The sequence below is a fragment of the Sarcophilus harrisii genome, chromosome 5, assembly GCF_902635505.1.
Source record: "Sarcophilus harrisii chromosome 5, mSarHar1.11, whole genome shotgun sequence".
NCBI classification, from domain to species: domain Eukaryota; kingdom Metazoa; phylum Chordata; class Mammalia; order Dasyuromorphia; family Dasyuridae; genus Sarcophilus; species Sarcophilus harrisii.
Window position 1 is genome coordinate 65628237 of NC_045430.1, and position 15355 is coordinate 65643591.

General features: G+C 35.4%; 1 protein-coding gene across 1 annotated transcript in view; it reads right to left on the bottom strand.

Annotated features, from left to right (window-relative positions):
* Positions 1-3796: 3796 nt before the first annotated feature.
* Positions 3797-15355, bottom strand: part of IL15RA (interleukin 15 receptor subunit alpha) — a 39674-nt gene continuing 28115 nt past the window's right edge. The window contains exons 6-7 of the mRNA XM_031939993.1: positions 4782-4848; positions 3797-4138 (exon numbers count right to left, since the gene is read on the bottom strand). Of these exons, the coding sequence (XP_031795853.1) occupies positions 4054-4138; positions 4782-4848 (152 nt within the window). The 3' untranslated portion in view covers positions 3797-4053. The remainder of the gene's footprint in view (positions 4139-4781; positions 4849-15355) is intronic.

Below are 15355 nucleotides of genomic sequence, written 5' to 3' on the forward strand. Positions count from 1 at the left end.
TCATGCAACTGTGATGACTGGGACTGCTATGGGCCAGAACTCTGAACTTGAAACAAAGGATTCTTACAAGGTACTAAGTCAGTGGAATTGATAGAGACAATAGTTATCTAATTTAGCGTGGTTCAGTATGACTGATTTAATCCTACAAGGAGATGTTATGGGCCAGAACTTGAAATAAAGTACTAAGTGGAATTGACGAGACAGTGGTTAAATCTAGTTTAGCTTTGATTTAATCCTACAACAAATAATGGTTTCCTAGTGATTAATGATTGGTTTGTACTCATTGTGGAGCATATAAGCTAGAAGCCTCAGCCAAGGAGATAGAGACATTTGGAGAGAAGGCAAAGGACTGGCAGCAGGAGCTTAAACACTCAGAACCAAAGGGAGAAATTCAATTCCATTTTCCATCTTCCTGGAGGCTGGCCTGGACTCTTGCACTTCCCCCACTAAGACCAAGGCCAGACTGAAAGGCTCTCTGGAAAGCTGCCCAGCCCCAGGAAGGAGATGATAAAGGATCTGGACTATAAGAAAGCTAACTGGGCCCCAGGAAAGGAGACAAGACTTTGGAAGAGACAATAAAGGAATTGGACTTTAACCCCTGGCTGTACTTGTGGTGATTACTGAACTGAAAGGAAGACTGATCCAGAGATCCCAAGAAAACCTCAACAGAGAACATTACACATGACAAATTTGTCATGTATCATCTGAGCCCTTATAACAGAAAGGCAAATCTTTTACACTTCCCTAATTAATTCACTATCCCATTCATATTTCAATGCTTTTCCAAATTTTTTCCTCTTTCCTCATGGTACTTCCTCTACTCCATCCTCTCTAAATCTTCTGAGAATCATCTAAGAACATAATTCATTGAAAAAATTAAGGCCATTCACACTGAGAGCTCTTTTTCCTCTACTCCTTATCTTGTATCACTACTCAAATGACTTGTTCACCATCTTCTCTTTTAGCCCTCTTTTATGAGAATAGTCCATATTTTAACCAAGACTAACCCTCTCTGTGTTCATCCTTGATCCCATTAAATTCTTTCAGCTCCAGCATATTACCCCTATTATTATTTCCAGTTTTACTAATCTTCAGTGTCTTATTATCAATTGGATGGTTTTTGATTGTCTACAAACATGGCCATGTCTACCCCACCCTTAAAAAAATCCTCACTTAATGCATGCATCTTCAATAGCTATCATCCTATATCCTCTTTTTATGGCCTAATTCTTTGAGAAAGCCTCTACGACTGGTGCCTCCACTTTTTCTTTTCTCATTCTTTCTAAACTCTTTGCAGACTAGCTTCCAAACTTATTTATCATTGGATAAACTTCTCCTTGAAGTGACTGAGGATTTCTTAGTTGCTAAATCCTTTCTCAGTTTATATCTTCTTTAATTATATATCATCTTCCCATTATTAGGATGTAAATCCATGATTCTTAAGTTATTTCCATGCATCTTGTCTTGGAGATCAACATGTTTTGTATGGATAAAGAACATGTTTTCTTTTAATGCTATTTTTTTTTTTTTGTTTCTTTTCTAAATTGTCCTTTGTAATTCTAAATTAACTTTGTAAATTTGCATTTCTAGAGTAATTACCAATTGTCAAGCCACTGGACTCTGTTAACTCTGTAGGAAAGAGTAAGAAGCTAATGACTTTAAATTCAATCCATGTGCAAGTTAAGACATCACCTTTGTGATGTCATTGGTCCTCTTTGGAGAACTAAGAAGGAACAACAAACAATTTTCATTTTCAACTAATTGTTCATTCTTTTGTTTCTTTCATGAGAGTCTTTATTACAGCTTCAAATATTTCTATTCTGCCAATTATTTTTGCATTGCAGGCCATAAATTCTGTTCCCATAAGTTTCTTTTTTTTTTTTCCCAACCTCTCTGGAAGAGCATGTTGTGGTTCCATGTTCTCCTCAAATTCCATAGGATCCTCTATCTCATCAAGTGTAGGAATATTTTCGTTTGGTTTTCAGTTTTCATGGATGCCTGAACTGGTTAACTAGATGTAGAAATTATATTTTTGTTGTTAATGTTTTCCCTGTTACTTTATTTGCTTATGTTCAGATTCTATGAATTTTCTTTCATCAGAATTCTTTTGATTCTTTTGCTATGATAACTTGGGAAACAGAACAATTCAAAATGGCCCTCAATCCTGTGTATTCTTCTTCTGCAGTTTATGAGAGCATAATGGTGGGAAAAGGAGGCATTAAGTATTAGTTTATACACTATCTATAAACATTATTTCACTGACCAATGAGTTGACATTCTTTTGAAAGAACTGAATCCTAAAATAATTAAAAGGAGGAGAGAGAAATGAATAGTACAGAAATGATGAAGAAGTTTGGCGCAGGGCAGAGAGTTGGGGGAACCCCTTCTGGTCAGCGCAGGTCCTTTGTAAAAGAATTTACAAACCTGAAAAGTTAGAAGTTTATTGGGACTGAGAAGTTAGCTTTTGCTAGGAGGGTAACTTGTTCAGTGGCAAGGTCCTGACAGAGAAGTACAGGTCTGGCAGAGAAATCCTGGCAAAGAGATAAAGGGGTTAATGCTGAGAAGAGAATATCTTCTCAACAGCCAGGGGGGCCTCGCAGGCAGCTATGCCAGAGAGAGGTCCCTTGGCCTGGCATGTTCCTGCTTTGGGCCTCTGCAAGGAAATGAAGGAGCTGAAACTTATTTTATCTTGGCTGGGGGCAGTTTGAGTTGAAATCAGACTGAGATCTTCACAATGAATAGAAATTTTCCAATTGAATGAGTAATCCTAGACTAATCTCCAAGTCAGTAGAGGGTATAATCAGTAGTGAGTGTTATCAATGGGGGAAGCCAGGGTGTGCCCATCTCCTCCAGGATAACAGAATGAAACTACTTATATTGATTTCCTGGGGCAGGTCTTTCTCAGAGTAGAACTTTTCTGAGAGTTGAAGGAGAATTTCTCCCCTTTAAGGAGTTTCTCAAGAATTTACCTCATGGTCCTCCCAAGTCAGGACAGTATTGGGGTTCCCCATCAGAAATGGGAAATGTCAAGTCCTTATGAAAGGCAAATAACTAATGGTAATTCATATGGTCTTGCTCCAATGTTTCCAGAAAAAAAGCAGTGCTATAAGGAGCCGCATAGGGGAACATGAATATGGAAGAAGAATCCTCAGATTCCTACCAACTCCATTCTTTTCCTATCTTACAAGAAAGTATTCAGCATATTCAGAGAACATATTCTTCAGTCATAATATATTCTTCAATCCTCAAATAATATTTCTCACTTAAATGTTAAAAAAATTAAAAAATTTATTTTATCTTATATTACATACATTCAAACAAGTATATAAACTAGACAAATACACATATAAAAAAGTATATCACCCATTTTAAATCTTTGATCCAAAAATTATCAGTCAAAAGGATTCATTTATGCCTAAATTTGCACATTTCTCTTCTGCCTGATCAGTGATTTCCTTATCATGCATTTTAAGGGAAGCAATCTAGCTGCAGATATGTTTCTTAGGTATTGAAATGCTCATGCTATTAACTTAAAAATTACAAATCTTTTAACCAGACATGTTGCAGGGAAGACTTACAGGTAATTACTGTCATATGTTCATGTACTTTTTTGTTATTTATAGGTTAGATATTTTGGGGGAAAAAATACTCAGATTTCTTTCAGTCTCCAGACACAACCAAATGAAGTAAGTAGCTATTAATGAGGAACTAATTGAGCTTTTGCTTGGAAAACTTTCCCACAATGTATTTTCTAAGTACCCTGCCTCTTATGAGTACACCTGTATACCTCGGAAGAATCTTTTCTGGTCAAATTCTATCCTGATGTTGGGGTATTCAGTAGATGCATAAAGAACTTAAAATTAAGAACCATGTATTTCTCCTCAGATGCAATGCTCACATTTTTTCTTCTGGTTTGTTTCTCTCTGTTTGTATAAGCTAAAGATAGCTCTTTTTTTCTAAGTCAAATGTGGCTTCTTTAATCACACCTTGCTACATAGGAGTGATAGACAAAAGGAATTTGTTTTTTCCATTTTTGCTATGTACGTTCTGTAGTTAGCTATCTACATCTTCTTCTCTATCAGTTCCCCCTGTCATTGGTATCTCTTCTATCCCAACAGAGACTTCTGGGACTGGATCCCTGCAAAATAGAAAATTCATTAATGTCATCAGGTCCTCTGAACTCAAACAACAAATATTTATTGAGCTTTTTGTATATGTAAAGCATTATGCTGGGTGCTGAAAGGAAGTGCAAAGTATTATGTAATAATAATTTGTAAAATAATGTTAATATCTTGAAGTATTGAAGCATAGAAAATCTATTTACTTTATTCCTAGATTTTCAGTAGCTCATTTGGTACTTTTAGAAATCATAGTATGCGGGACAACCATCTAGATCATCTTCCTGGAGATGAACTGAGTATGTGAATTAATAATACCTGTGAGTGTATTTTGATCTCTTTGAAGAAAAGCTGAAATGTGCCAAGCCATATCGAATATAGTTTTTTATTTGTGAATTTGACAGCATTCTTAACAAGGAAATAGGACAAAACAGCCTCTTTGAATTCATGTGGCCCCATTTGGGGACAATCAGGGCAGAGCAAAATACAACTTTCACTTTGAGGCTCTATTAGGCCAAAGAAGTAACAGCAAGATCACAGCCTGGGATCACTTTGGTAGCTGGCAATGGAATCACAGAAGAAACTTTCTATTTTCTGATAAGGGAATTAATTTCTCTTCTATGGAATGAATGAATTCTGCTATTTTTCTTTTGTGCTACTTACCTTCTTCTAGTGTACAACCAATAAATAAAATATGGCGCAATTAATATCAGGATAATGGCGATAGTCACTGAAAAAGAAAGACAAAACAAAGTTTGTGTCACAATATATCCAGAGATCTAATTTATGTCTAAGATTCTGAAAATCTTTTACAATTTGCATTACTTCTTCTTGCAAGCAGCTTATTCTTGCTATTGAATTTTCTGAGCATCTGTAGTAAGAGTTCCATATCATCCCACACATCTCAATCACCCTATCCATAATCTCTTTTGAATATATCCTTTTACTTCCCAGCTATTTGCTCTCTTTATAATATAAATTGCCCAGTTTAATGGAAGAGAAAATAGAATACTTAACCCTAGCTTAGAAAAAGAAATGAAGCTATAAATGAGCTCCATAAGAAAAAAATCCCTATGACTAGATAGATTTACAAGTGCATACTACCAAATATTTAAGGAATAATTAATCCCAATATTATATAAACTATTTGAAACAATAGGCAAAGAAGGAGTCTGACCTAATTCTTTTTTTGTGACATAAATATGGTTTTGATACCTAAATCAGGGAAAACAAAAACAGAGAAAGAGAACTGTATAATACTTTCCTTAATGAATATTGATAACCTAAACACTGTCTGAGGAGATGAAGTTTTCTAGAAGGGTGGAAGCTGGCTTCACTATCTCCTAGGCTAGAGCCTTTCCTCTGAAATTAATTTTTTATACTTATATTTTATCATCCTACATTCTCCTGGAGTAGAGAAGGCTGATTTGCCAGCTAATCTATTTTATCATAAGTATAAGTAAAAGGTAATCTCAGAGGTACAGCAATTTATAGTTATCTCAAGTTTCCCAGTACAAATGTCATCCTGAACCCACACCTAAAAATACTCACTGAGAGATTATTGTCTAAGAAAATGATCTTTAGAATATCAGAATGTCAGGGCTGGAAGGGATGTAGAGGATCATTTAGTCTGATGGGTTTTTTTCAACAGATAAGAAAAAGAGGAGCCAGAGTGAAGTTAGTAATAAAACATGAACTCAATCCATAAGTCTTTTCATGACCCCACAGGAAAAAGAACAGGAACATAGATATACAAGGGAGAAGTCATTTCCCCTCCTTTTATTTTTTGATTGAGAAAATAAGAAAAAGAGAACAAAGCATTTAGAGAGAAAATTTTGTTGAAACAGGAAAGGAAGATGTATATAGATAAAGGGATAATATTTGCTTTCTGTGTTATTTAGCCAAGAGGTATAAGAGTAAAAAACTATAAGACAATAGTGGGATAGTGATAGTAAAAAGCAGATGTCTCAAGAAGAAAAGAAGGGAGGGGAAGGATTCTGGGAAGATGTGGAGTAGGTCAGAAAATTCCAAGCTTTCCAGATTTCTCCCACAAACAACAAAATTGTGAAAATATAGACCAATGAAAAACAAATAAGATTTGGGCAGAACAGCGGTCCTCCTGGGACAATCTGAGAAAAGCAAAGAAAGACACCAGGACTGGGGGGTGGGGGGAGGAGGGGGAGAGGAAATGTTAACCTGTGTGAAGTATAAATACCTTCAAGTTACTCTGCAGATAGGAGGGTTGGTAGGGTGCCTCAGTCAAATCACAGGAACTTTCACCTCCTGGACAGTGTGGGAGAATCAAGGTTCTGAGTCAAGGAAGATTGAGAGAACCTCAGCTGATTAGGAATACCAGGCTCAGCTGTGCTGCTGAGATGCTGTCCTGATGGAGAAGGAACTAGCACACTGGGAGTGCAAAGGCAGCAGGACAGGGATGCTGATGGCTGTGGGCACTTGCAGGAGGATGAAGTTTTTGTTTGGGGTTTCAGGTCAGAGGAGAGAGCTGAAGTGAAGCTATGGGCACCATCTCCCCTCTGGTCCTTCCCTATCCCACGATTAGGGGTAGTTACACTAACAGTTTTCACTTTTAAAAAATGAAAGGCAATTACAGAAATTTACTGTGGGAACAGGAAAGATTAAGGTTCATCTTCAAAGGAGGACAGTGATGTAAAAAAAAAAGCCTCTTCATCTCAAAGATGGCTATCTCAAATGGCTATCTGCCCAGAAGAAATTTATAGAACTCAAAAAAAAGTTCAAAAATCAAATGAGAGAAATTGAAAAAAAAACACCTTAAAATAAAAATAAGAACAATCCAAGAAAAACAAGAAGATAATGGGAAAAAGTTAATCAATTAGAAGAGTTACAGAGTTGTAAAAAAGAAAATATTTTTTGAAAATTGGAACTGTACAAGGAGAATCTAGTGAAGCTATAAGACAAAGAAATAACAAAACAAAATATAAACAATGAAAAAAATAGAAGTAAAACATCAGATCTAGAGAACAGATCAAGCAGAGAAAATACAGGAATAATTGGACTGCCTAAAAACTGTGACTAAACAAAGAACCTTGATATAACAACGCAAGAAATAATTAAAGAAAATTATCCTTGAGGGATGGAATATGAAGGGAAAGTAAAAACAGAAAATGTCCACTGATCACCACCTCAAAGAGATCCTATAAGGAAAACACATAGGAATATTCTGAACCCCCCCCCCCCCAGATCAAAGACAAAATCCTATAAGAAACAAACAACAACCAAAAAAAACCCAGTTCAAATATGCTGGAAATACAATTAGAATTGTGTAGGATTTATCAACAGCTACAAGAAAAGGCTGTAGATCCTGGAATAATATATATCAACAATCAAAGAACTAGGCCTATAGCCAAAATTATCATAGCCAGCAAAAATTTACTATAATAAGCAAAAAAATGGACGTTCAATGAACTTACAGATTTTCAGGATTTTATCTCAAGCAAACCTGAACTCAATAGAAAATTTAACATAAATTTAACTCAACAAATTGTGTTGAATCTTTTAATTTCAAGGGACTTAACAAGGACAAATTTTTTATATGTGTTACATGGAAATGTATACATATGTTTAAGATTATCATCAGTAATTGGGAAGCTCAAAAAAAAAGATGGGGGCAGAACTGAGTATGATCTGACTCTAAAAAGCAAAACTGTCTAGGAAAAGGTAAAAATAGTAATTATGAGGTGTAGAGGAAGAACCAACATAGTAGCATTAGAGAGGCGAGGAGGGCTGGTAGTTCTAAAAAATCTACTCATGTCAGGAATGTGTTAAATAGGGAACTCTCTCTCTCTCTATATATATATATATATATGTGTGTGTGTGTGTGTGTGTGTATATATATATATATATATATATATATATATATATATTCCACAAAGAGTACAGCATCCTTCAAAATCTATAAAGAAACAAGGGAGGAGGGAATAGGATAAGTTGGGGGTATTGAAAAGTTATGTAGATTTATAGCAGTGGGACAAGGGTTATAGATTAATGGAAAAGGATAAAGGATAAAATGGAGTGCAGAAAGGTGTTTAGATTAATGGGAATGGGATAAGGTGTATAGGAATGGATAAAGAGGGCAGGAAAGAGAGTAGGAAGAGAAAATAAGGGGAGAATTCATGGTGGGGAGAGGTTAAGTAATAGAAAGGCAAATTAAGGAGTAGAACTAAAGTAGAAAAATTAATTTAGATAGGAAATAAGATGTATACAAATACTATAACAAGGATCAGGAATAGAATGTATTAGAAAAAAAAGTAGGACTAGTAATCATTGATCTCAGACAAAGTTAAAGTTAAAGATTCAATCAGGAAAAAAATCTACATTATATATCAGTCAGATTAATATTGTTTTAGATGCATGTTTACACGTATAAATGTGTATGTGTATATATACATATATGTATATATAAATGTGTGTATATGCATGTAGGTTTATGTATGTGTGTATTTAGATATATGTATGTGAGCAGGTTCATGGGTTTGTATATATATATATATATGTGTGTATGTGTGTAAATATACTTGTGCTTAACTATAGCCTGCTCAGGGGAGGCCAGGGGGGAGGGGATGAAAGGGGAAAAAAGCATAAAGTAAAAGTACACAGCAGAGAACAAAAGAATAAGCTACAAGGAAGCAAAAAAAAAAAAAAAAAGATAGACAGTCATGAACATAATCTCTTTTATTACATATGCTTTTCTGAAATAAAAATCTATTGTTAAATATTTTGAATCCTCCCTGATTTTCTGGGACAATTTTTTCCTCCTTTTCTTTCTTTTTTTATTTTGTTTTTTTCTTATTTTGTATTTAGTTTTTAAAAATAAATATTAAAAAAAGAAGAGGGTAAGGGACCCTTAGGGACGTGAATGGTATCTAAGGCTTTTCAGGATGAGATGGGAGGTTTAGATAGAACACAAATTTCCATAGGCACTAAATGTGTATTTCAGAATTTTCAAATGAAACCCTTTCACCACCAAACAAAAATGGACACTTGGAGATTTCAAGAAAGTGTGATTTAATAGGTAAATGCACTCTAGTGAAACAAACATCATAAAACTCTTAACTTTAGGGATTTTTATGGCTGAAAAAAATTTTAACAGCTCAAAGGCAATTTTTATCTTGGGTTATGACTGAGTCTATACCCAAATCATAACTAGACCTTTTATTCAGATAAAATCATCTTTAAGAACTCAGGCTTAGCCCTACCTGAGCAATTTAGAAACCAATAATGGTCTCAGAAAAAAATTGGTGAAATTCTTTTCCCTCCTGTCAGCAGAGAGCTTGGGGACTTCTACAGAAGGTTACTGAATATGCTGTTAGTCACTGTATGAGGTTAAAAAAACACCCACAACCTTTTATCTTTGGTAAAAAATCTGGTTTCATTTCTGGGGAGAGTAGAAGGACATTTCCAGAAAGACTCAATCTATGATGTAAAAACAAAACACATAAATAGAACTTTTTTTCTCTTTAAAAGAACTCATATTCAACACAATCCCAATAGACTTTGGACAGAAAATGCCATCAGCATCCAGAAAAAAAGAACTATGGAGATTGAATGTAAATCAACATGTACTATGTTCACTTTTTTCTGTTTTTTTTGTTGTTGTTGTTGTTGTTGTTGTTCTCTCCCATGGTTTTTCCCTTTTGTTCTCTCCCAACACGATTCATAAAGCAATGTGTATTTAAAATAAATAAAGAATTTTTTAAAAAAGAAATTAAATAGTCATGTTCAAAAAAAAAATAAAAGAATTCATATTTCCCTCTAAGTCACAATGAGTCATCAGACTTTAATATAAGAATCTAACATATAATTAATATAAAATAGTCAACTGTAAAAAATCCAGGATCATGACATCCATAAATTCTAGTGGGGTAGGAAGATGGGGAAGAAATGCATAAAATCTAGTGAAAAGAGAACCCCAAAGTAAGATTTAGTTAGTATTTATTTAATATTGTCCAGGGTTATCTAATGATCAATTGCAGTTATATATGGAATAGGGAAGACTAACCAACTAATGAGAGTCTTTTTTTTATTATTAAAGCTTTTTATTTTTCAAAACATATGCATGGACAATTCTTCAACATTAGCCCTTGCATTAACAAAACCATATGATCATCTCAATAGATGCAGAAAAAGCATTTGATAAAATCCAATACCCATTCCTATTAAAAACACTAGAGAGTATAGGAATAAATGGACTTTTCCTTAAAATAGTCAGAAGCATCTATTTAAAACCATCAGCAAGCATCATATGTAATGGGGATACACTGGAACCTTTCCCAATAAGATCATGAATGAAACAAGGTTGCCCACTATCACCATTGCTATTCAGTATTGTATTAGAAATGCTAGTTTTGGCAATAAGAGAAGAAAAAGAGATTAAAGGAACTAGAGTAGGTAATGAAGAAACCAAATTATGATTCTTTGCAGATGATATGATAGTTTACTTAAATTCCATTTAAAATAACTGCCGATAGTATAAAATATTTGGGAATCTATTTGCCAAGGGAAAGTCAGGAACTATATAAGCAAAACTACAAAACACTTTCCATATAAATAAAGTCAGATCTAAACAACTGGAAAAATATCAAGTGCTCTTGGATAGGGTGAGCAAATATAATAAAGATGACAATACTCCTAAACTAATATATTTATTTAGTGCTATACCAATTAGACTCCCAAAAAACTGTTTTAATGACCTAGAAAAAATAGCAACAAAATTCATCTGGAAGAATAAAAGGTCAAGAATTTCAAAGGAATTAATGAAGAGAAAAGCAAATGAAGGTGGCCTAGCTGCACAGAAACCCTCTTTTAGTTATAACAATGCAGTTTGTAAATAAAAGAGAGGAATAAACTAGGGATCAGAACAGGTTTAAGTCAATATGTAATAGTAACAAGCTCCAAATTAGTTCAGTTAGTTTGACTTAACATTATCAAGCCAAACTTCAGCAAAAAGCCATACAGTAAGATAACTATAACCATGAATAGAAATCACCTAAATATGTAGGGAAATAACCTGCAGATGTGCAGACATTGAGGGCAAATGACAAAGTAGGCAGTTATGATTGATCCTTGTGACTCAATGCTGCATTTTATTTTATTTATTTTTTTGCTAAGGCAGTTGGGGTTAAGTGACTTGCCCAGGGTCACACAGCTAGGAAGTGTTTAGTGTCTGAGGCTAGATTTGAACTCAGGTCCTTCTGATTTCAGGGCTGGTGCTCTATCCACTGTGCCACCTAGCTGCCTCTTTTGTGACTCAATGCTAAATCAGATCCTAGGGAAACTAAACCATGAAGGAGGCAGTAAGGCAACCTTGCTAGAAATAATTTGGATTTTTTTTGTGTGTGTGGCTGAGGCAGTTGGGGTTAAGTGACTTGTCCAGGGTCACACAGCTAATAAGTATTAAGTATCTGAGATCAGATTTGACCTCAAGTCCTCCTGATTTCAGGGCCGGTGCTCCATCTGCTATGCCACCCAATTGTCCCCAAACACCAGTTTTTATGTCACAAAAGCTAAAAAAGAAAGGCTGGACTAGCAAATAATCAGTTTCTATTATTAGTCACATAGATAAATCTTCATATTAACTAATAAGGTTAGCATTCCATTTATTGTAGTTGATAAGATTTATTAGAAAAAGCAACTGGGTGTCAATAATATAGTTTTTCTTCTATAATACTTTTTTTGGTTCAATTATTAAAAATAATTTACAATTATTAAAAGTGAAAGTGAAAAGGGGAATGAGGTGGTAGATAAGGAAGACACTCTTTGGCTAAATTTTGTGACTGAAATACAAACCCATATCTTTTACAGATTTTTTCATTATATCATGCCCCACCCTCATATGAAAAAATTCAGAGTAGGAGAACTAAGCTCATGAATTTATATACCAGCTGCCAAACTATCCTACTTATTGAGCTCTTTAGATTGGTGTGTGACTTAGAAAAGTTGGAGATGCAGGGGGTTAAGAAGAACTGAAGAAATCAAAGTTGTAGCACCAAAGAGAAGGTGAAAGAGTCCAGAAATCCTCTCTTCCTGACTCTTGATGATTTTCTACTTGCTATGGATTGTAGAGGGCCACAGACTGTGGGGGAACTCTGGGTGAGGTATAAGACCCTTCAGCCCAGAGGGAACTTGCTGACAATGTCTGGTTCAACTCCCCATCTTCCCTAAGGGCTCTCGGACTTTCTGAACAGTCAAGGGGGAGGTGACAACCTGTTGTGGATGAAGCAGAATGATACCAGGTGGAAGAGTGATACCAGGTGGCAAAATACATACAATAGCAAGTTGTTTATGTGGTCCCACATGCCCAGTACATACTTAGTGCATGTGTATTAGGGTATAAAAAGGGGGAAGACCTTGGAATAAACGGACTCCATATTTCCACCATCCTTGGGAGTCCCGCCTCATCACTCCTCCATTATGAAGGTTTGTTTTTTCACCCCAGTGTGAGGGCTCTAGGAAGCAGGACACAACAATGGACCATGAAATTATGGTCTCTGAGCATTTAGGAATTCAGCTTGTTTATGTTCTCTAGTAATGATTATGAGGGAAAAGGAAGAACAGTTTGAGGTGACAGTGATAGTCAATGTCTTTGTCAATGATCCTCTTGCACCAAATTAATGCTGTCTTTCGCTTGAACTCAGACCAAAATCACCAGCACTAGCTTAGTTCTGGGCCTTTTGGTATATGGCTGGACAGTAATCCATGGTAGGTAAGAATGAAAACATTTTATTTTAAAAAAAATAATATTTTATTTTCCCCAATCATGTGTAAAAACAATTTTTTAACATTTCTTTTTTTAAATTTTGAGTTCCAAATTCTCTCTTTCCTTCCTCCCCCCCTTCCCTGATATAGCAAAAATTATTATGCATATGAAATCATGTAAAACATACTTTCCATTAGTTGTTTTGTGGATGAAAAGAGAATGAGAGCTTTTAAATTAAAACACATGCATTTTGAAAATTCCAGACAGAGCAGAGCTTGAACAAAATTCTAAATAGTACCAGACTAAATTTCTGGCACAAAGTCAGAAATTTTCACCATTTGTGCTATAAATACCTATTTCTTGGAAGTAAGGTAAGGAAGAGATCTCATGTTACTGAAATCCACTGTGTAATATTTCTTGGAAGCTTGGGTTAGGGATGCTTGAAGCTTTCCAGACCAAGAAAGTAAGAATAGGGTATGTTTTGGAGAGCCAGAAACTTGAGGTTATTTGGGCAGGGATAGGGATGCCATCTAGGGTAAGGTCCAAATCAGAAGTGTAAGTTGGTATGAAGGAGTTCAAAGGGTAGATGAAGAGATAGCGTACAGGGTCAGGCTGAAATTTCAGATGAGAATGAGGATTCAAGGATAACAAAGACATGACTCTACCTGCCATATTGCAGGCACTGGAGTACTTCCATTTTTTCCTTAAAATAGGGGATTTCACTGGGCAGCTAGTATTTCATCACTGCTACCTATTCCAGCAGTCAAAAAATAAGCATCATTAAGTCCTTACTAAGAGCTGTGCTACAAGTTCTGAGGACACAAAGAAGGGAAAAGACAACTCTTAAGAATCTCACAGTTTAATGGGGGAGACAACATACAAACAACTAAGTCCAGACAAGCTATATATAGAATAGGACTGGGGTAGTCACAGAGGAAAGGTACTAAGATTAAAGAGATCTGGGAAATACGTTTTGTAGAAGGAGGAACATTATCTGAAGCTTGAAGGAGTTCAGGGAATTTCAAAGGCAGAAATGAAGAGGAAAAGCATTTCAGGCTTGGAGGTCTCTAAGTAAGATTATTTAATCAGGGAGATGAAATATTTCTTGAGTGAGAGGAATACCAAGAAGAACAGGGAAGATTGTATGTGTGTATGTTGAGGTGAGGGGGTTGGATAAAACTATCCAACATGTAATAAGAGACTGATCCAATAGCATTTTATTAAAGGGTCCATAATCCCTCTAATTAAATGGAACTCAGAAAATCCTCATGATCTGAGCTGTCCTCTTCTTCCAGGGCCCTATTTTTATAGGGCTAGATATCCACTCTTTTAAGAAGAGCTATATACAATACAGAAGAATTCCATTAATTGACATATGACACATAAGCTAAAATAAGCAAAAATGATATATCATCAAGGTCACAAGAAGTATATTGGCTGACCAGGTAGTCATAAGACAGATAGGTTCCTCAGGTTAGGCAGGAGGAGATGGTACAAACTATATATATGATCTAAGAACATGTAGGGGAACATTTTCCATTCAAGCCACCACCCATACTTGGTTTGGTCATGGAATTTGAGCAAAACAGGATAGAAATATCTTTGTCAGCATTCTTGTGATTGTGCAAGATGAGCTCCTTAGCTGCTAAACAAGTAATGAACATTAAAGTTTGAGGTCTATTATGGGGTCCTTCTAACAGAATTTATATTTTTATGTGACTCATTATCTCTTATAAAATAATATTGAATTAATACTGATTAGAATTTGAGTGGGGGTCCTCAATGAATCATTTCTGTCATGGTGATATAAGAAAACTGGAAAGGTAGGAAGGTAATGAAGGGCTTTGAAAGCTCAAAAGAGGATTTTATATTTTATCCTAAAACTAATAGGGAACCACTGAGGGTAAGTGGATGCAGAATAGCAGTGAGATGCTTATGGCAGGCAGATCAACCAGCAGGCTATTTCAGTACTCCATGTTTGAGGTGATGATGGCCAATATCAAGAAAGTGTCAGTATCAGAGGAGAGAAATAGGTATATATGAATGATGAGTAGACTCAATAAGACTTAGCAGCAGATTGAAGGTAGGACGTGAGAGAGAATAAGGAGTCAAGGATGACAAACTTCACAAACTGTGAGGTTGGATATGACTGGAAGGATGGTTGGGCTCTTAACAGTAATAAGGAAATTATGAAGAAGGGAAGGTCTTTTGGGGGAAAAATAATGTGGTCGATTTTAGACAAGCTGAATTTAAGATGTCTACAGCATATCTGATTTGAGATCTTCATCAGGCAGCTGGAGATGTAAGACTGAAGGTCAGAAAAGACATTAGGGCTATATAAAGAGATCTGAGAATTATCTTTATAGGGATGATAATAGAATCTATAGGAACCAAAAAAGATCACCAAGTGAAATAGTACAATATAGGGAGATGAGAGGAGAAAGTCCAGAAGAGAGCCTTGGAGGACAGCTAGGGTTACTTGGGCAAAACCTGAATAAATAGC